Raw genomic sequence first — 22,268 nt, forward strand, 5'->3', positions numbered from 1 at the left:
ATGAGCAAGATAAATAATATATCTATTATCACAATACACTAAAACATGATTGGCCAAGGAAATATGCAAATCCGAGAACAAGTAATTAAACCATTATACTTCACAAGTCAGGCTACCAAGTGGCCTTTACTCAACTTGGGAAGAATATGTGCTAACAATATTCTGCGTCTTGAACTTATAAGAAATAAGAGAAGCACCAAGAAAATTACAAAATTCTGTAATGGATTTGCGAGTGTCTAAAGAACATGCCCAAATAGCAGTGTGAACTTTTTCCTAATAGCAGTAATGATGGAATTATTTCCTTTATCTGTATGCAGAAGCTTACAGATGATTAGATGAGTATGTGAAGAAGGTTGATACCATCCACAAACAGAAGGAGAAAGTATTATCTATCCACTTAACTGATATGTTCATAATAGCTTATTGTAGAGCAATGAGATGCTTAAACATGTATTATACGAACAAGGCTTCTTTTCTAACTCTACTGTAGTAATTACTTCTACAAGTTTCTACCCACTTTTATTCCACTTCTACTGCATTAGTTTTATGGTTTACATAGAGTGGTGCACTTTGTTCTGGAATTAGCATTCTTCAAAGTCTCTGCACGTGATTTTTTGTTACGACATGGTTAATGGGTAAAAGGAGTAAGTCACCTAATTCATTTGGACATATAGACTTACTCAAGGGGTATGTACATATCATGAAAACTGGAAAGTGTAAACGAAATCTAAAGCTGCATAATTCTTTATATCCTTATGTTCTTTGTCCTGCATTAAATTAGGGAACAAATTTGATCCAAAACATTAAATTTATCGTGTTGTTCCTCATTATTTAGCAAATCAAATATGGACATAATACTCTTTTCTTGAAGTTCTAAGAACCAGGCCGAATTATTGGTCATGTGACCGGACCAATTTTATAGCTGTGTTTCTTCCATTAAATGGCATATTTGGGCAAGGTCTAATAATCCCCGGGCCAATTCTTGGAATGCCTCCCAATTTTTCATTTCTGGTCACCTTTACATGAATATGCTGTTGCATCTCAGCCCATATAATTTGTATTCTCAAATCTCAGCCCATATACAACCACTGAGGAATGGAGGGGCCTAATTGTCTCTCACTTTATTCCAATAAATTATTGGTTTCAGGGGAACATACACATGTAGTTTTAGGATGGCTAAACTTATGTATAATAGCTTATGAAAAAATAATGTTTCTTGTAATATATTTTATAATAATAAATAATATTGAGAAGTCTTTATCTAAAACGAGTAAACATTATATTTAATCAGGTCTAGGGTCGGGTTTAAAGGCTGACTCATTGCTATTTAGGGCCGTGTTAGCTTCAGGTCTAGGTTTGAGCTCAAAAAAGTGATCCGACCAATATTTAGGGTAGGGTAAGGACAAGCCTTAACCCGTTCCAACTCACCTACTTGCCAGTATGGACCGAGATGAGTGGTGAGAACACCTCATCTGTTGCTAGTCGAACATCTTACCCTTCAAAGAATGTGCACTGGCATAACTACACAATTCCAGTTCAGCCCATGAACCTTTCTTTCAGGCCATCTGCAACATCAGATACTGTCGGTGACAATGGTGAAAATTTCAGTGACAAGAAGCAACAACAACAGGCTTCAAAGGGAGGTGTTGAGGTTGTACCATCTCAAGCATTTGCAATATCATTCCCTGCATTTAATGGGACCAATGCTCCTTCAAACCTTAACATCTCATCCATAATGCAGAACCCAGTTATATTTCAAAGCCTGTCTGATGTTGCCTGGCAAGGATATCATGCTGCAGGTACATCTCATAGTAAGCAAAAGACTAATTCAATTACTGAAGATAAGGGTGGAGGTAATTCTTCCCACCATGATGATGAAAAGAAAAACACTCATGAGAAGTCATCAACCAATGGGCCAATAACCCTTGTTTTTGATAATTCATCAAAGAATCTTAACTTTATGCTATCTCCTACTAATGGAAACTGGCCTAGCCAATACATTGCTTCAACTGCAATTACAAGTGTGCCTCTCTCTAGCAATGCTTCAAATTCTCACCAGACCCCACAACCGCTTCAACTTCAGAAGCAACATGGTATGCAACAGCAGCAACATGCTATGGCTACTCGATATAAAGCATCATCCACCAGTAATACTGCCACAAAATTTGTTAACAATGCCCCTATTTTCTCACAAATTGTTGCTCAATGCAAAAGTTCTAACCAAGGTTCTCGCTCTAAGAGCTCTAGAAGAACAATAAATTCTCATGCTCACCAAACATCTGACATCACATAAAATGCCCCAACCCACAAAAGTTTTTCTCAGGAGCAAGGAAGAATTTCATAGGGTCATATGCAAATTTCTTTTTCAGGGAATTACATGAACTCCCTATCAGCCCAAGGGCAACAACTACTTAATAGTAACCAACCTTTGTATTCAACAGCTGCAGGAACTCGGGTTAATGAGGGCAACTTGAAGCCGAGTTTTGATGGAAGGAAAGTTGGTCAACGAACAAATCATGAATGCATCCAACAGAGAACTCTTTTGTTGGGAATGGCAAAAATTATTGGCCAATTTGTGGGAGAAATGTCCCGTCAATCTTAAGCTCATTCCCCTGCCATACATGAACCAGTATATACCCAGGAGACCCTTGCCACTACAATTTCATGTAGGTTGCAGCAAGGGCCCTGGTGTTTTGCTTTCAGTTCGAAGTTAGGTTCCATTGGGCCTACAATTTTGAACTTGATGTAGAGACTACTACCTTATTATATTTCTCATTTTGTTGCCTTCTTCAAAACTCTAACACTCTCCTAGTGTTAGTTATGTTGACACATCAAAGCAGTTCTATTATGTACGTATATTATAATGTTGTTTTGCTCCTTCAGCAAGAAATGTACCAACATTTATTTTTTAAATGAAAAAAACCTGCGATTGTTACTTTAAATTTTGCTGTTATTATAGAGAGTGAATTTGTTGGACAACATTGAAAGGTACAAATGAGAGCAAGCATAGTCAAATTTAGTTAATAGTTTGAACGCGCAAAAAAGAAAGCCATGAATATTGCTTATTCAAATCATGTAAATAATGGGCTTAAAGCCCAACAATCAAACTGGGCCATTAATGCCCCAGCCCAGGCAATCCTGGCCCAAAATTGAAGTACTTAATGTGAAATGTGGTGAGTTGAAATCATATCCCTGAATTAGATGGATCTGTTGAAACAAGAGATTCTGAAGAAGCGCAAATCTCTGGCCGAAGACACCGGCGGCAAGAGATTTTTCAAGCGCTCTGAGATCCAACAAAAAGAAATTCAAAAGCTCCGCGAACAAGAAAAACGCGAATTAGAAGCCAAATCCAAACGCTACTTAAATTCCTCCGACGCCGCCGCCGCCGCTGCAACTTCCACAACCGCCACCTCCTCCTCCACCAAAAACGCCAACTCCAACGCCTCCGTACCCCTCACCAATGAACAGAACATCGACAACCTCGTCCTCCCTAAACAAGACGTGATCCGTCGCCTCCGATTCCTGAAACAACCAATCACGCTCTTCGGCGAAGACGATGATGCCAGGCTCGACCGCCTCAAATACGTTCTCAAAGCGGGAACGTTCGAGGTCGATAGTGACATGACGGAGGGGCAGACCAATGATTTCTTGCGTGATATTGATGAGTTGAGGAAGCGGCAGAAGTCTGGGATGATGAGCGAGAGGAAGAGGAAGAAGACCGATGACGGCGCTGGCGAGGATGGAGATGGTGGTGGCGGTGGTGGGGATGATGATTTGAGTGGAGATGGTGGATCCAGTGGTGTTGATGTGGATAACGATTCGAAGCGAATGAAGGCGAATTTCGAGGAATTGTGTGGGGAAGATAGGATTCTGGTGTTTTTCAAGAAGCTGTTAAATGAGTGGAAGCAGGAATTGGATGAGATGGGTGAGTCTGAGAAGCGAACGGCCAAAGGGAAGTCCATGGTTGCCACTTTCAAGCAGTGTGCGCGTTACTTAACCCCACTTTTCAAGTTTTGTAGGAAGAAGGTCAATTCACTTTCCTTAATTATAACCTTACATTTACTAGCTTTTAGTTTAATGAACAAAAACTAGTGTTATATACATGTTTCCTAAATATATGCATGAAGTCTGGTAGAATTTGTTGACAAAAAGTGGTAACATCTTTATAGGTTTATTTGTCATTTGTCTTGTTGCCGTTTGGGAACTGTCTCTGCTTAGTAGATCTTTTATGGGTATAACTAAGGGTATCACTTACCTATAATAACGAACTAAATCCATTTCGGAATGTGTGGCTGCTCCCACCCAACAAGTGTCGCATCAAGAATTGAACTTTTGACTTTTGGCCTAGTAGAATACATGGGATACAACACCTAGTTGGTCTCTGCTTTGTAGATTAACTTGTAATTAGTTCATGCGGTGGAATGGTGAATTGTTGTATTTATATCTTGAGAGAGCTTTATCTATGGGGCTTATTCCATTGGGAAGGGTGTAGGCATTGCAATTCGATGGTGATTTCTTGATATTGTGTATCACTATGTGCTGTCTCTTTTAGTGTGTTATAAATGCCTCCAGTTTCAATCTTAACAGCTTCATTGCATAAATCTAGTTGTTTCTTGTTTGGGTTGAAAAAATTAGGTACTTCAATTTTGGGTTGCCACAGTTCATTAATTCTGTCTAAACTTTGGTTTATAATTCAGATAAATAGATATCTGGATTAGTGCACCTTGTGTCATGTAAGTTCTGTGGTAGTCTTTTCCTTGTCCTCGTTCACTGCCTTTATGTGCAATGTTTTCTGCAATTTTTATCATAATTTTTTAAGCTTTCTTCCTTCCATTCCTCATTTATCCTACTGTGAATCATATATTTTGTCTGCCTGTAATTATGACTTTATTTATGAACCAAATATATTCTTTATGTTTGATGATATTATGCTTGTTTTTTTCTATATATAAAAATGCTCTGCTTAGTCTTGTTCATTCTATACTATTGTTCTAAAGTAGAGTCAACATTAATTGAGAGGAAGGTGGGCCTTATGAAACTCAGTTCACATATCATAGTTATAACCTATAAATAGTATACTGTTCCTTCTCTTAATGCATATTTTTCAAGCAATGCAACTCATTTTGAGTTATAGGTGTTAAATTTGTGTCGGTTATATGGTATCTGCTGCGTTGTGTTGCATGTTTTATTCAAGCAGTTTACTAATGGAAACATGGTACATGCTTTTTGCAGATTCTCCCTGATGATATCCGACAGGCGCTATTGGTGGTGGTTGAATGCTGTATGAAGCGAGATTATCTGGCAGCAATGGACCAGTACATCAAGATGGCCATCGGGAATGCACCCTGGCCTATTGGTGTCACTATGGTTGGTATTCACGAAAGATCAGCTCGTGAAAAGATCTACACCAACAGTGTTGCCCACATCATGAATGATGAGACAACTCGCAAGTACTTGCAATCAGTAAAGAGATTGATGACATTTTGCCAACGACGTTATCCAGCATTACCATCTAAAGCGGTTGAGTTTAATAGTTTGGCAAATGGTAGCGATTTGCAGTCTCTTCTTGCAGAAGAGAGATACAGTCAAGGATCACAGGAGAGGCTTCGGATAATGCCAGCTCCAAGAGATAGCTAGGTGTGGCGTGTGAGTGATTCTGTCCTGGAATATGACATCATGTTAAGAGTAAACATAGTAAATTTCCAGTATGGCTCCTAGAAAAACATTCCCTTCTAAGTTATTCTATGAGCAGGGTAAAAAAAACTCTTACTATAAGTCTCTGAAATTGAGAATGTCATTTGATTGGCATGTTAGTCCTCGTTACTTCTCTAGTTTTCTTCTGTTACATGAGTGCTAATCTTTTAAACAATTAAAAAGAAGTCTCCGTGTGACAATGATAAAGTACTGAACTTAATGTAGTGAAAAGTGATGATTATTTGAGTTTTTTTATGCATGTTTACCTCCTTTTTCCTATGCATATTCTATAATTACTAGAAGTTTGTTTTTAGCTGAAAGATTACTTTATGGTAAGATATAATTTATGTAAGTTCACTCTTCATGTTGCACTAAAAAGGGTAAAGTGAACGGCTACTGTGTAAGTCATTTTTACTCTCATTCCCAACCCTCACTAATCCCCACCCAAAACCACCCTCCACCCAACCCCATAACCACCCTGTCGCCTTTCTGCAACCTTAGTCAATCTCTTTGTTGATGGGGTTTTGGACTTGGCATTGTCGGTGACAGGATGGTGGTGGTCGTCATTGTTGGTGACAGGGTGGCGGTGGTTGGGGTTAATGGGATGGGTGGCTGGAGGATAATGAAAGATGGTGGATTACTACTGTTGTTGGTGAATACAGAGAGAATTGGTGAAGGGTAAAGTTGACATGTTATTTTTTCCCATTTTAATCTAAACTATTAATATAATTTTATCTGTCTAAATTGCAATGAGCATTGACGCATTTTATCTTTTCTAGTGGATTAAAGCATTATGAGTGTATATAGACACATTATAAATGGGAAGATGTGTAAACTCTTCTCTTCTTTTTTTGGTACATTGTAAACTCTTCTCTACGAATCCTTTTGGTATGTGTTTTCTTTTTCACTTTTTCTTCCCTCTTTAAAACAAAAAATAAACATTTTTTTATTCTTTTTTGCTTTGATGAGATTCTTTGGAGTAGGATGAGTGCATCCAATTCTCTGAGCCCCGCACTTTATTTTATTTTTGGTGAATAGTTATATATCCCCTTTGTCGATTATATGATTTATATCCACTTTGTTTCTTTGCGTTCAATATCCGGCACTGTTTAATAGCAACACTAGCTGGGCCTCCTTTTTAGGATTCGTTTTTGGACCTTGTATCTGCATTGTTCATTTTTTGGGTTCAAAATTAAATTATTGGTGCTTATTTAAATAGTTCTTATTTGTCAATAAACTTATAAATTATTTACAAATTCTCGTCGTTAAATTATTGAGGGACCAGGGAAAAACATCTATTATTCTTATCCTTGGAAAATCATTGAGCTTTGGTCCTTGTTTTTCTTTAGGTCGTTAATGTCAAATAGCAGTGTATGGAAACATATCTATTTATTGATAGAGATAAAATAATTACTCTGTTGATCTCCACTTAAATAATTTGATAAATGTAGTTAGATTTCTTAACTTAAAGTAACAATATCTTGACTAATGTGTTTATATTAATATTATTTATTTTAAAATGTATATTATATACATTATAGTTAACTTTGATTTTAAGTTGATTAAAGTTCATTTGCAAATTGGATTTTGTAGGGAAATGATAGAAATGAAATGTTTTAGATTTATTTCATAAGTATATTTAATGACTTTTAAATATTTAATTTCTTTTCTTTAACATCTAAGACACAACTCGTAAACAAACTCTATCGTCTAAATTTATACACTATGTTATTGGATTGATCTGATTTTATATAGTAAGGTGGTGTGTATCAAGTAAATTTTAAGCATGTTTCCAAATGACGCTTTCAACACCCTCTATGTAACAACTCACATAGAAGATAATAGAAAATGAGATATCAAGTTTTTTCTTCCTTATTAACCCTACGTAGTTTGCATAACCTTGGGTTAATTTTTGTCTTGTGTGTTGGAAATGTATTAAGAAAACAATTAACTACTATGTTGTAAACCAGGCAATAAATTATACAGTTTGTTTTATACCATGTATGCAGCTCGTTGTTTACATTGTGAAAACATGAATCATATGAAAAGGAAAAAAAAAAAGAGCATAAATGTGACATTTCTTTTAACAGAGTTAGAAAACATTGAAGATTACATATTACATCAACATAACTTATCCCCTTCCTTTCATGCAAATGGAGAGTGGAAATAATATCAAAATAATATTGTTTCCCTCGATCGATAATGCTTTATTCCAATGGAAATCAACATCTAAAGAATCTTGACATTACCACATGTCAATAATTTAATATTTAATCAGAAGCTATAAAGCTATGGATTATTTTAAATCAGAGTTTGTCGCTATTTGTTTTACTTATTTTGTCATTATTTATTAGTTTGTCCACCTTATGTGTGGAAATATGTTAGGTTTACGAAAATATCCTCTCTTCAATCGCTAAAAGATTAATCTATATGATACAATAACACATTCAACCAAAGATCATTTTCAATAATATTTTTATATATACATTGAAATAAGATCATCATTCACTATTTAAATTGGATATAATAGAATACATGAAAATGAAATCAGCATCCACTATTTAACGAGAGCACATCTGTTGTACCATAAAGTGTGCCACTCCCTGTGCCATGGCTTATGATTTGTTGAAAAAATAAATTTAAATTAAAATTTTGATAACTAATTATTTTTCTGACCAATCACAAGCCATGACACATGCAATGATACACTATTTTGGGACAGCAGATGTCCACCCCTATTTAACATGTTTCCACCCACTTGAGAATCAAGAAGGTCCATATTTCTTTTTAGTTTTGAGTCCTATTTATAAATCTTTTTAAGTAGAGCGTTAAAGGATTAGTGTTTTGGTTAACTTATACTTAATAAAAAATTAAGGAAAAGAAAAGTTGGGTCAAATACTATGGAAACAAAGTGCAATATAATCTCTATTTCCACCCATCACAACAAGAATAAAAAATTAAAGATAAACACTAAGACAACAAAAGTCAAGGATATAAGTATATATTGGGAAATGGTTTATTTAATTTAATAGTTTGAAAGTCAATAATTATAATTCCCATATCTCTTTTATGATTTTTCTGACATGTGCAACAAGCAAAAGATTAATAATAATTTGGGTTATTGTTATTATAAAATCTACTGTATTAATTTCACATACTTCTCTTCTCTATATATTTATTTCTTACTAAGTTTCCATCTGATTTTTTTACAAACAACTTATTCTCATATTATCTATAGTTACCTTTTTAGATGTCATTTCCTCCTTTTATTTTTCTTCATCTCATTAAAAAAACTACACCATGGCAATTTATTTTATGTTTTACATTAATTTTTATTCATAATTCATAAGCACTCTAACTAGTTTAATTAGTAACTATAGCCACATGATGTATATTATGTTGTGCTCAGTTATAATCATCTAGCTTCCACGTTAGCGTCAATATCCTTTTGAATAAATTAAAATCAATTGTGCTTGACTTATTTCCTTAGAAGAAAAAATCTATTGTAAAACATAATGACCGTACATTAGTGTCAATGTTTTTTAAGAATATAATAAGCGAAAAAAGAGAGAAGGGAATGACATCTGAAAAAGTCGGTAATAAGAGAATAAGTTGTTTTATAAAAAAGGAGGAAAAACAAGTGGCAAAGAAGTCTTGTAAGTATAATAATATTCCAATATCCTAAGTGTTTATGAATCATTCCCATTTATCAATCAAAGTTTTTGTTTTTTATTTTATAAAAATTATGATTATGCATAAGGAGTTTAAATAGTCACTTTCAACCATAAATAGTAATACCCTACCATCAAATTCAAATCATTACTATTGTATGTCATAATGTACATACTAGAAAATCTATCAAATAAGTTTATCATATATCATTGTTAATGTAAAATTTTCATACCATTATTGATGATTCATGTTAATGTAATTATAAAAAATAGTGTAATATTTACGAGATATTAATATAATAATAATTTATAAAACTCATACAGTATAAGTATATACAAATTATTTTCTCTTAAAAAATGTATATGTACTATCTCTTCAATACCAACACTACATTGACTAATAATATAAAATCTCACCATATACAAATTAAAATGTCAAAAATTTGATTCTTAAGACACTAGGGGAATGAAATGGTGAGTAGAAACCCTTATGATAAAGAAATAAGAGGAGAATCAATCATTTGTCTATTGTTTTGAAGGGCTAAGAAAAGGAAGGGGTACTAGTTTAAGCGCGTGAGGCAATGATAGAAATAGAGGTAGTAGCAGTGGTAAGAGAAACAGAGTTGTTGTTACGATACGATATAATATGAGAAGAAGAAGGAGAATTTGTACAACTACAATAGTACAACAACTGTGATGATAACTGATAATAATAATAATAATAATAATAATATTAATAAAATCTCATATCCTATGGCCACCACTGACACCTTCCTCCTCCTCCACCAGCCTCCGTCATCGCCGTCGTCAATGGCCAAGCGTCCCTGCCCTTCTCAAAACCCTCCAACCACTCATAACCACCTCAACCATATCGACAATCTCCTCCACTCATTTCTCTCTCTCTCCGATTCTCCTTCTCTCTCTCTTCATCTCTCTCTCCATAACCTCATCGATTCTTTCCCTTCCGATTCTGATCAAACGGCTCTGATTGATCGAGCTCTTAAGATGGGATCTATGCTTCTAGAAGCTGCCAAACACTCTTCTAGGAAACGTGCTTCTAATCATAACTCTCTCACTTGGCCTCTTCCTCCTGATCTCACAATCAAGGTAATTAGTTAGTTAGTTTGTTTGTTACTTTTTGTGTAATGATTCAAAATCGTGATTCATGATTAATTGATACTGTTTTGAATTTTGATCTTTGTTTAGGTGTTTTCAATGCTTGATACTCAGAGTCTATGCTATGCTTCCGCTACTTGTTCATTGTTTAACAAGTGTGCTAAAGATTCTTTGTGTTATTCAAATCTTGATCTAACTACACTTGTTCCTAAGGTCAACAATTCTGTTGTTTCCACTATGATTCACCGAGCTGGAAAGGCACTAAGGTAAACTACTTTTTTGTAATTACTTTTGTATTTACTTTTTTTTCCAACTAAACTTTAATTTACTGCATATTTATCACTATGACTTTGTAATAATAGTAAGACATGTGAGTTGTTCAATCTTCCATTGTGCATTTGTTCTTCACCTTTGGCCATTAGATGAAGAGAATAGGGTATATTTGGGGATTTAATTGTGTTGAGATTTTTTCACACTGTTCAGCCAATCATGTACTACCGCATCACTATAAAATGTTTTGTTCTGGTAAATTGGTAATAGCTATTTTAAAAGTCATATAAATTTTAATATATGGTTGGTTAATAGTGTAAGTTTCACACAGACTGTGTATTAAAACTAATCGCCATATTTGGTTGTTCATTATTTGTTTGGATGGTGTGCCTCCTCTGGAATGTGTCAACATTTTAGTAGTGACTAATCTCTAATGATGTTATATACACTCCTACATTTAATTTTTGTGCCCTGTTTGAATTTTTTGTGTACCTAGTTTTATTTATATTTTATTATATGTTTTGTTACCTCTACTGGCCTGGAAAAGACAAAATGGTGAAAAACTAGTTTTATTTTAGCTTATGCTAACTTGTTGAGCGTGCATTATATTTGGATGTAATTTTCTCATTATTTTCTTCCATTTAATTCATAAATAAGGTCTCTTAAGCTTGGTGTGATCCCTGGTTCTGCTACTTCGCATGGATCCTGTCCACCGTTGGCTCATAACATCAGCAATGCTATTGTAGAGGCATCTAAATTCTCCTGGAATGATAAGAGATCTCGACAAGGGAGAGAATCTCCCATTCTTACAAGATCATGTTTAAGCCCTTTAAGTATGGATGGTGGTGCTCCAGGGTATGCTGTTCATGGACTTTAAGATTTCACTAGAGTTGGGTTACTCTGCTTCAAATGAGATCTTACATTTTTTTTTTTTTTGTAGGGCTCTTTTGAGAAAGTTGTACTTGTACAATATTGAAAGGATGGATAATGCATCCCTGAGCGGGGCATTATCTGCATGCCCTTCTCTTCTTGATCTGGAAATTGTTGGACTGTAAGTTAGTTTCCTTCACTTCTATTTGCAATCATTTTTCATTGCTAATGGATATAAGATTATAATTGGTTAAATCATAAATGTCTCAAATATTAATAAAATGTAACTTTATCCAAGATGAATTGACTTTCTTTTGATCCAGAATTAACACTTATCTAAATTTTATACGTCATAGCGAGACTGAAAATCTTCTTCCTGGTACATTTTTGGCCTTTTATTGTGACTAGTTTTGTTTACTTTTATTGTAGTATATCTTTCTTCTTTTTAAAGTTGATATGAATATGCTGTAGTACAAAATTTTAATTAAAGATGTAACGTTTCAGCTTTTAGTTACATTTCTGATAACCTTCTTATGTTTTTAATATTTATCAATATCTATGTCTTCTTCATGTACATTCCAATTATTTATTTCTTATGAAATATAAGGCTGTTTCCAAATATTTTTTTATAGGCAATGATTTTGTTTTGTTTTTTGATGTTAGTCATGTTGAATTGAGGCTTACATTAATGTCAGTAAGTGCACACTGCCACTTGATTGAGCGGTTGTTTTTTGAGTCTTCCAAAACAGGTAAGTTATTTTCTCAAGCTCTCACCTACATTTTTCCATGAGTCTCTTTAAATCTCTGCTTATCTATTTTTAATTTATCAGGTAGGGATGACAGTTTGAAAACGCAAACCTGTCTTGAGCTAGTAGACAATTGTCCTCATCTAAGTTCTTTATCTCTTAGAGGTTTTAAGCTACACGATTATAAAGTCCGTGTACTGGTTAAGGTATGTTCTTTGGAAGTTCTTAATATTGCTCTCTCTTGTTAATCCTGGGTAAAATTTCTTGTGTTAAATTTATTTATTAAAAAATGTCTCCCCTCAATATATAGTGTTTAATTTGTACAATTTTTTTAGTAACTTGTTTGAGACATAGGGGGGAGAGGGAAGGGTTGGAAATGGAATAAAATTTCAAAACCAGGTGGCTACAGCCTACAAATGAGGTTAACTTCGGTTTGTTGTACTGCCGTTGCACATTTTGCGCCCAAAAATCAGCTTGAGTTGAGGTTAAAGGAAGTTGGTGAACTTTTGCACCCCACAAGTCTTCATGAGTGTGATGGTCTCTAAGATGGCTTTATAATAATAGAAATACAATGATACATGACTTTAAATCTATTGTATTCTTTATATGAATATAGTTTTAATTCTTTAATGGTACATCTTGCTGTGCATTGAAATGTCTGTTTGGAGAAAATGACAGCAGCCTAATGTTATTGCTATTCTGGAGTTTGGATTAATTTTATAGTAGATTGAACTCACCTATTTCTCACTTTAATCATAGAAGAATTCTTATTCAAAGGGTCATTAAGTTCAACCTGTTCATGCAGGGACTTCAGAAACTGAAATATGTTGATTTTTCTACATCCTATTCAATCACTGGAAGCTTCTTAAGGTCATTTATTCTTTTAATAAAGATTGTTACAAGAACCGTTCACAACGTATATACCTGCTAAGATTCTGTTTTTGGCCCTATTATGTCTTAATCTGTGATTTTGTTTTCAGAAACCTTGGAGACTGCAATGGTGGTAATTCACTTCAAGTCTTAATTTTAAGGGACTGCATGCATCTGAAAGAGGTGACAGTCCTAATATATTTACAATTCTTCACTTGTTTCTAAATCACTCCCTCTGAAGCAATGCTACTTTCACGCGCAGGTGGAAATTGGCAGGTTGTTGGCAGCAATTCTTGCCGGGGATTTCAAATTGCTTGCACATCTCGTGGGTGCATAGAAATATGTTACATTGTTAAAAATAATGGTGAAGTTTCTGCTTCACTTTAGTTTTTGCTTCGAGTCCTTACTATTGCCTTTAAACAGGATATATCGAATAGGGAAGGCTTAGCATCTGAAGGTGACTGGTACCACAGGTGCTACAAATCTAGGTAACGAATATCATATGTAGATTCGATGTCTCGATTCTCAACTTTCTGAATGACAGATGTTTTGACTATCCGTTCATTGACAAACTTGAGACTCTATGGTGCAGTATCATGCCTTTAAAGCAGATTTTGGAAACAAGGCCTGATATTTGTTTGGTGGCCGATTATCCATCAGAAGGAAGGTTAGATATTTTATTCCAGTAAAGTAATTTGGTGCACTGTCTTTATATTTGCAGATAGGTTTTGTCTTTTATTTCTATCTTCCAAAATTTGGTAAATGTGTTTCTGGATTGGTTTGCAGTTACATCGATTCATTTGACACTGACTGTATCAGTGAGCAAAGTCTGCCTTCGCAATTGAGCTTCCATACTTCGGATGAATCGATTTTTTTGAGTACATCTGAAAGCAGCTACAATACTGATCAGGGTAGTGGCAATGAGGATGGTCAAGATGCCAGCCATGTGATTTATGAGGAAAGTTCAGATGAGATAGACTTCTTGCCCCTGTAGCGATGCTCACTGTATGGCATGATTTAAAATGACAAAAATGAGTGAACTCGGTACTCTCTCTCTCCCCCTGCCCCCTCTCTCTGTGTTGAGGAGGGGCGGGGAATACGATTTACCCTAGAAGTTGATTTCTATTATATAAATCATATATTACAATAGATTATTAGCTTGGCTTGGTATGATGGCTTTGGACCACTAAAGAACATATATTGAAGATGTTTTGTTGACATGTCATTTGACAAGTTGCATCTGGTCTTTGCAAATCCCATATTGGAAACGACAAATAATATGCCACTTGATTTCAAATTGCAGTCTGTTTTCCTTCTAAAGTCAATATTTATCTGATATGATTTTTCATCTCTTGCATTTCCTAATGTTTGTGGTTTATGATTATTTATGAACTAGGGGAGCAACAGAGAATGAAAAATACAGCAGGATATCAAGCTGTGGATTGGACTTCTCTTCAACTCCCATTTTGTCCATGTCTTCAATAAGTTCGTTACTGTAGAATTTTCAATCTGGAGGAAGATGGAAGGTTGATGTCAGTTTTCTTGTCGGCTTTGTTTCCAGATTTGCAGAAATGACAAGTATACTGCCGCTTTGGAGTTGCCTCCTTTCTTTCATGCTTTCCCTTCATTTCTGAAAAGAAATCTGCAGCAGTCCATATCTCTATGGAATTTTTATTATTTTATGAAGAAATAGATTTCAGCCATGTATGCTCAATTTTGTGCCCTTTCATGCTGCTGTCTAACTATAACCTCAACTACAAGGAATGTATTATCTGTGCACGTAGCAAAATGGGCTGACCCTACCCCTCAAATTTAGAACCCGGCTAGCAATAAATTTGATCTCTGTTTGTCCGATCCGATAAACCGGTGTCATGATCAGGTTTATGCTGCTAGCATCCTTTTCCCCTTCCCATGTCTAAATCAGGCAAGTTGTCCTCCGATTTGTTGTGCAATGAAATGTCATGCCCTTCTTGGCAGTTTTTGTTACTAGGAAATGGATTAGTCAAATGAGAATTAATCAATGGATAGTAAGGACAGCATGTTCTGTTCAATGCTCTAAAGAAAAAAGTACAAACATTTTAGAATGGGTACATTGGACGAGTACTGAGCTTGATCAGCCAGCCAAGTAACCAACACACCTCACAAGATAAATAACTAATCTTGGAATTTAACGAGGTAGACTAATCGTTGTGTTGAGTTTTTTCAAGTATGAAGGTCTAAAATATATAAAATTTAATTGAATGGTTGAGATACCGAGCATGGTGGGAAGGTATTTCCCAATCAAAGGGCAGGTAAACACATAACAAGAATAAAAGAGAAAAGAAAGATGCTGATATTTGTATTACAATCTCTGACTCTCAAACATGACTTGTGACTAGTGTTTCTAAAGTCTTGTGACAATAGATTTCACCCAAGTGATTTTTTTGTCATCAATCTTATTGCATATAGAGGATTACAAGTTGGTTGAAGTGGTTGATTGACTCTGTATGTCATGCTTGTATGTTTGTTACTTTATTAGTAATATAATTCGTACTTTTTGTTAAAATTTTCAATTCAGTTTTAGTTCATTTAGTTTCTTCTTACCCCGTGAACCTTGATGAGTTATCAGTAAATCAATTGTGAGTTGGTTCAACTCACTTCTAACTTATGGTTTATGAATAGATTTGATTGTTTTAGATAAATAAAATATATGAAAAGTTGATTTAAATAACTGGATTTGTTTAGATGATATAAAACCTTATTTATTGGGATAAAGGTTGTTGTTTTGATGATATAAAATAAATTACATTTGAGGTTGGTATAAAAAATGGATGTATGATGCAAGTGTTGGCACAATGAAAAGTTGAGTCTAAAATGTCAAAGAACGGAACCCTAAGTTGCAAAAGTTCGAATCCCAAAGGAACTAAACAGGGAGTTGAAATAAAATAAGATTGTAAAGCATGAGATACTTGATCTAGAGGCGAATAAAATATAACAAATTGAGTGTGAGGACCACAACTCATGTTAGCTAAGAACTAAGATGCCAACAAACTTATTAACTTATATATATATATATATATATATATATATATATATATATATATATATATATATATATATATATATATATATATATATATATATATATATATATATATATATATATATATATATATAAGTTAATAAGTTTGTTGGCATCTTAGTTCTTAGCTAACATGAGTTGTGGTCCTCACACTCAATTTTTGTTTTACTTTATGTATCATCGACTTTGATTGGTTGAAAAAATTTTATTTAAATTAAAATTATAATAATTAAATATTTTTTTGGTCAATTATATTTGCTAACACATGGAGTGATATAAAGACATAAAGGAGTGTGAACCCATCCTCACCTGCCATGTATCACCTGAATGTTGGATTCAAGACGCCAACCAAGAACACTAATGTACTATTATTTATCTACTTAAAATATAATATCATTTTCCAATAAAAAAATGTTATCTCTATTTCCTTAAACCATGCACGGTTAACAAAATCCATTGAACAAAACCATGTACTAAACCACCGTGCATGTGGATAGCTTAACCCATAATTTATGTTCGGAGAATGAGTTTACCAGCCATAATGAGTATGCCCAAGCAGATTATCATTATTGAAATTCAGGTTTCAATTTGAGTTTTGTTACCATTGAATTTAGTTTCCACTAATTTCATCAAATAACTTTATACTGTCACTAGTTGAGAAATGAATGTTTTTTGTTGTTGTTGTGGGTACCCAGATCGAATTTTAACATTGGTGGTGACCCTGATTATGTCAAAGACCACCAAAGTTAACTTTTGTTTATTGGCACCAATGTCAAACCTTAACATTGATGGTGAAATTGACCATGACAAACACCACCAAGTATCTTGGATCTATGGAAATAAAACTAAATTAATAATCATTTGTATAATCCAACACTCATTGTATGTTAGCTTACTCTTATGTTTAAAGGGTTTATTGTTATCCCTATACATCATATATATACCTAGTAAGTAGTAATAATCTCTACCAGCAGATTCTGGAATTTAGAAACAGTAAGAAAATATTACTAAGTTATAGTACAAAGCAAATGAGGGGTATCTATACAAAGATGAGGGGGTACAAGTTTAGCAGTTTAGTGCACTCTGATTAAGATTAAGATTTAACAACAACATCTCTATTAACTACTCATTCTTCCATGCATACAAAATCAGAGAGAATCCAAGACCTTGCAACTGAGAATCCCTGAACTGCTGAGAATAATAAGCCCATGTTAGTGCAGAAGGATCAGAAACAGATTGACCCTGCCACAGTTTCTGAGTTGAAAAACATGTCTGAAACATAAACACTGCATTGCCCATAGCATTTCCAAAAAGCCAATTATGCACATCCCAAAACACTTCAACAGGTATACCATCTACCAAAATGGTGTGATTTCCTCTGAATTTCCACTTGAGTCTCTTCACTTTCATGACTGTTTTACTATCAACTCTTATCACAAGACAAGGATCATTTAGTTCAACTGTGTCACATTCAATTGTGACACCATGCACTTGCCCTTTGTCACAAAACTGAGCCTTTGTACCATAAAACTTCTTGCCAAAAATGTGCTCTCTCTTTGCAATAAAAATGGCACCAGAGTTAGCATATGAAGCAGTGTCACTATCAATCTTCTTACAAGCCTCTTTTTTCAGATCACCAAGGAGCAAAACTATTTCCTGGTTGAACATAACAGCTAAATAAAACCCCTCAATTGGCTCAGGGCTAGAACCAAATTTAGCACAACTCAAGTCCCAAAAAATATGAACTTTACTTGATTGGATATCCAAATTCTTAGACCCTTTCTTTTTTGAGAACAACCATGGCTTTATATCAACCTTGCAGAGGCAATGATTACTCAAGTCATCTATTCCCACACTCAAGCCTTGACCCATCAGAGTTTTGGTCCATGAAACTGTAATTAAGCAAGAATTGCCACTTAGTTTGCACTGATAGACACAAGTAACTACATTTTGTGCTACTCTAGTAGTACTTGATGAAGATGAATCAGCAATCTGAATACCATTTTCTCCAAAACAAGAAGGAAACTCCTTCATGGCAACACCACCAGAAGGAAACACTTTTTTCTGCTAATAAAAGTTGAATAGAACAAAATAAACAATGACTTTTTCCTCAGTTGATTTGAGGAGCCATACCTAAAATGCTTCACTATTAGAACAAAAGGACTTCCTTATTTTTTACATGGGTTTGTATTGCTATTTCTTCAGATTAGTTTAGCAGAGAGAGAGAAAATGAGGGGGACAGATAAAGAAAGTTAGATTTGATTTACTTGTCTATTCTGTGTTGAGACTAACATGAGTAATAACCAAAATAACTGATTAAAATATTGCAGGGAAAGAATATAGACATGTTATCTCAGATCATATCTCATATATTATTCTGCACCAATAACAATAATAATAAATATTTAATTTTTTAATCAATATGATATATTTTTATTGGTCCGGAATAACAAAACAGAATCTATGACACCATATCTATATTCAATACCATGAATAAGAAGGCTAGAATTGCCTTGTGGTATTGCTAGGCATAAATGCAGCAAATAGCAACTGACAATTACGTATTGTTACTAAGACTGGTATTTATTTAGGAGAATTTTGTATTCTATTTCCCAAATGAATATAACCTCTTGTTAATACAGAAGTTAAATCATTATTATGCTAGTTTTAATAATTATAAAATGTAAATATAGTATTGTATACTTGAAGTGTCATGAAATTCTCTGCATTTTGTACATACTGTTATCATTTTTTATCATTATGTCCCAGCAGTGGAGGAGACAATGTTGTAAAAATGCCAATTGTTATTGTTATGACAAAATCATGAAAAAGTAAATGTAGTACTCAACTATCACTCTACTTATTACACCACTTATTACAAAACCCTATTTCTAATGTCAACTACTACCACTCTATTTAGATTTTAGAGGAAGAGTATTTGCTACAAAATAAAATTAGGTGACTGAATATAACTATTTCTTTTCTCAAACAAGAAATAGTTTCTGTTTTTAGTGTGGACTGTGGAGTAATAGTTTCTCTAAAATAACATGAAGTTTATTAGTAATTAAGTGGGCTCTTCCTAATTAAAACATTAAAAACAGTATACATTTCCTAAGTCCAAATACCGAAAGCAGATTTGATATGGTATTATTTACCACAATTATGGGAACGTTGTGTTTAAGATAACCAAATTTTAGTTCAGCAGTAATTATAAATTACAACTTTGTATTGTAATAAGCACTAGGTGTGCCTCACATGCCAACATGAATCATGGTTGCTTCAACAAGAAATTATCTCCTTGCTATGATTAATTGTGTTAATGAATTCATTTAAGGCGCATGTTTGTTGTTCTACTTTTTGTCTCACTCTATGTATTATCAATTCTCATTGGTTGAAAATTTTTATTGAAGTTAAAACTGTAATTATTAAATATTTTTTTAACCAATCATAATTCCTGACACATGAAGTGACATAAACTAGTAGATAACATATATGCTCTCTTTCCAAATTGCAAATGGGGCTAGTGGAGGGGACTATATCTCAATTTCAGGCAGTTTGGCTGTCAAGTTCAATAATTAATTTCATTACATAATTGAAGATATCTTTGTTAAACTAAATTAATTATTCCAACAATGTGGTAGTCTAATAATATAAAGCACTAGATCCTAGAAATATTAAAATGTCAAGTTTAATTAATGAAAACGACACTTATTAGGAATGATAATAACACGTTCCAGAAAAGATTAATTCTCTGAAGTGAAAAGATATCATTGATAATATAAAAAAAAGTAATGAACAGTTGCCACACATGGGGGACCACCACATTATGGACAGGACAACTACTTGAAATTTTGGCTGATGGTACTGTTTGACTGTTCAGGCCTTTTTTGTGATGAATGTGGGGGCAAAGTTACTTGTGCTGCTGACACTGTCATTTTATGGTGCTTTCATCTTTTTAATGAAAATTTCTAATGCACATCATTTTCGATCAAGTCACTTGTAAGTTATAAGTTATATCCTCTGCATTTTCTTGCAACAAATCAAATTAGTAGGTCATAAAAAACAACTACTAATTGTTGGAATTTCATTGCTAAATAGCATTTTTGATAATATAAGGGGTTCAAAATATAATTTCAATATAAGGGTATAGAGAGAACAAAAGGTTAGAGATGATTGTAAGGTCCACCTGATTGAAGAAAAAACATGTATTAGAAAACTAAAATTAACAGTTCCAATAAGATTTATTTCCCTATTTTCCCTAAACACTTTTCGGTAATTCATATCATAAAGATTCGACAATTTTTTATGGTGGTCATCTTCTTAACAAAATCTTTTAAACATAGACGTTGTATGTGTTAGTATTAAGAATATTATTAGTTATGAATAACTAGTTTTCTCCACTTGACTTGGTTCTCATTCATAAACAATGAATGATAAATGGATAAGTACAAAGTGTGTGTATCACGGGCAGCATGAATATATTGCATAGAAACACAAGTTACATGACTCATGACACAGCAATCATGACTTGCATTTTATTAGGAATGGCCACAATAAAGCAAGATTCTCTTTTCACGTAATCGTATTATGGGCAAAGGTTTAAAAAATCATGCAAAAATAGGTTCTCTTTGATTTGTGGGCACTTTAGGTTGATGACCATTTACAAGTACTTGATAATTAATAAAGCCATATTTTTTTTATAATATTAATCACTATTATCTGAGTCATGTTAATAAGAATGTGTTTTAGGGATCGTTTGCACAACTTAATATAGTCAAACTGAGTGTAAAAGTAAGTTTGATGAATTGAATTTATGTTTGGAAACAAGGATACCTTCCTTATAAAAAATTGATCATGAAGAAAATTGGAGATGACTATTTTTATGACATTTTTTCCTTGGTGTCCCCAAGATAGCTTCCAACCAATGGGCAGCAGCAACAATAGATTTGGTGGGATTTGTTTGATTTTATGTATGAATAATGTTATATTCTCCTACTAATCATTCTACCTACAAGAAAGTAACACATGTCACTTGTAAACTAATTACTAATAAATAAAGTATCACCTTGTGATATATGTCACTTTCTTATGGGTACGAGGATTTAGTAGAAAAATATATCATGTATATAAATATTAGGCTTTGACATGGTGGGATTTTGATTAGCCTTCACCAGCCTACCTTCCCCATGTGATGAAAATAGCAACTCATCCCAATGTAGTTGTCAACAATTAAATTCATCAAAAATAGTGTTATCAACATGTCACGTGGGTTTTTGCTTTTTGCCATCCCAAAACAGGAGTCTATGAAACATAACACAGATGAAGTCAGCTTTTGAACTATGACAGTTTCTCCAATCTATGAGCAGAATACTAATGATATTCCAACTCAATCATTTGTTACTGATCAAGTAGAGAGAATCCTATTCACCAGCTCAATCAAAACCAATGGGTGTTGCAGATAAACACATTCAGGAGAAAAATACAACAACAACCAAGCTTTTATTCCTATGAGTAAAGTCGGCTATATGACTCAAACAATGTCATAATGCTCTACTGTAAATCATGTTCATCAACAAATTTTACTTAGGAAGGAAAACCCACTACAGGATAATGAGTATGGGGAAGCTCAGGAAAATGCTGAAGAACTTAACACTAGATACTAGATAGTAAATCAAACAGCAAAAATAATAATGTTCAAAGGAAATGGCTAGGAAAAGAACTGCACTGCAAGCACTGCAAGCACTGCCAGAGAACAAGATGGAAGTTGATGAAACTCAGAATGATAACTGAATAACTGTAGCAACATCATAGTTATGTTACCACTTGGGATGTGGTATGCTCCAAGTAGTGTTGTTGGGACTTGGGAGGTCCAAGCCTTAGTTTGTACCTATTTACTTTCCTCAGTCCTATATTTTTTATTTGTAATCTCAGTTGTAGCAAAACATTTAACATAATAAAACATTCCACTCG

At 33.9% G+C, this 22,268-nt stretch overlaps 3 protein-coding genes across 5 annotated transcripts; 2 read left to right on the forward strand and 1 right to left on the reverse strand.

Annotated features, from left to right (window-relative positions):
• Positions 3,185-5,962, forward strand: LOC109346640 (pre-mRNA-splicing factor 18-like). The gene is made up of 2 exons (XM_019586308.1): positions 3,185-4,026; positions 5,233-5,962. Exons 1-2 carry the CDS (start codon positions 3,202-3,204, stop codon positions 5,635-5,637), a joined length of 1,230 nt encoding a protein of 409 aa, XP_019441853.1. The 5' UTR covers positions 3,185-3,201; the 3' UTR covers positions 5,638-5,962.
• Positions 10,006-15,101, forward strand: LOC109346641 (F-box protein At4g02760-like). 3 transcript variants are annotated; one of them, XM_019586310.1, is made up of 13 exons: positions 10,006-10,472; positions 10,572-10,747; positions 11,409-11,606; positions 11,692-11,802; positions 12,285-12,370; positions 12,452-12,573; positions 13,173-13,237; positions 13,348-13,420; positions 13,500-13,562; positions 13,661-13,725; positions 13,830-13,904; positions 14,024-14,281; positions 14,645-15,101. In XM_019586310.1, exons 1-12 carry the CDS (start codon positions 10,062-10,064, stop codon positions 14,229-14,231), a joined length of 1,653 nt encoding a protein of 550 aa, XP_019441855.1. In that variant the 5' UTR covers positions 10,006-10,061; the 3' UTR covers positions 14,232-14,281; positions 14,645-15,101. The 3 variants fall into 3 exon arrangements, with proteins under 3 accessions (XP_019441855.1, XP_019441856.1, XP_019441854.1); XM_019586311.1 differs by having other exon boundaries at positions 13,182-13,237; positions 14,634-15,101; XM_019586309.1 differs by having other exon boundaries at positions 10,007-10,472; positions 14,634-15,101.
• On the reverse strand, positions 17,311-18,587 carry LOC109346642. Its single transcript, XM_019586312.1, has one exon. It carries the CDS (start codon positions 18,330-18,332, stop codon positions 17,421-17,423), a length of 912 nt encoding a protein of 303 aa, XP_019441857.1. The 5' UTR covers positions 18,333-18,587; the 3' UTR covers positions 17,311-17,420.

The sequence above is a fragment of the Lupinus angustifolius genome, chromosome LG04 (assembly GCF_001865875.1).
Source record: "Lupinus angustifolius cultivar Tanjil chromosome LG04, LupAngTanjil_v1.0, whole genome shotgun sequence".
Lineage (NCBI taxonomy): Eukaryota > Viridiplantae > Streptophyta > Magnoliopsida > Fabales > Fabaceae > Lupinus > Lupinus angustifolius.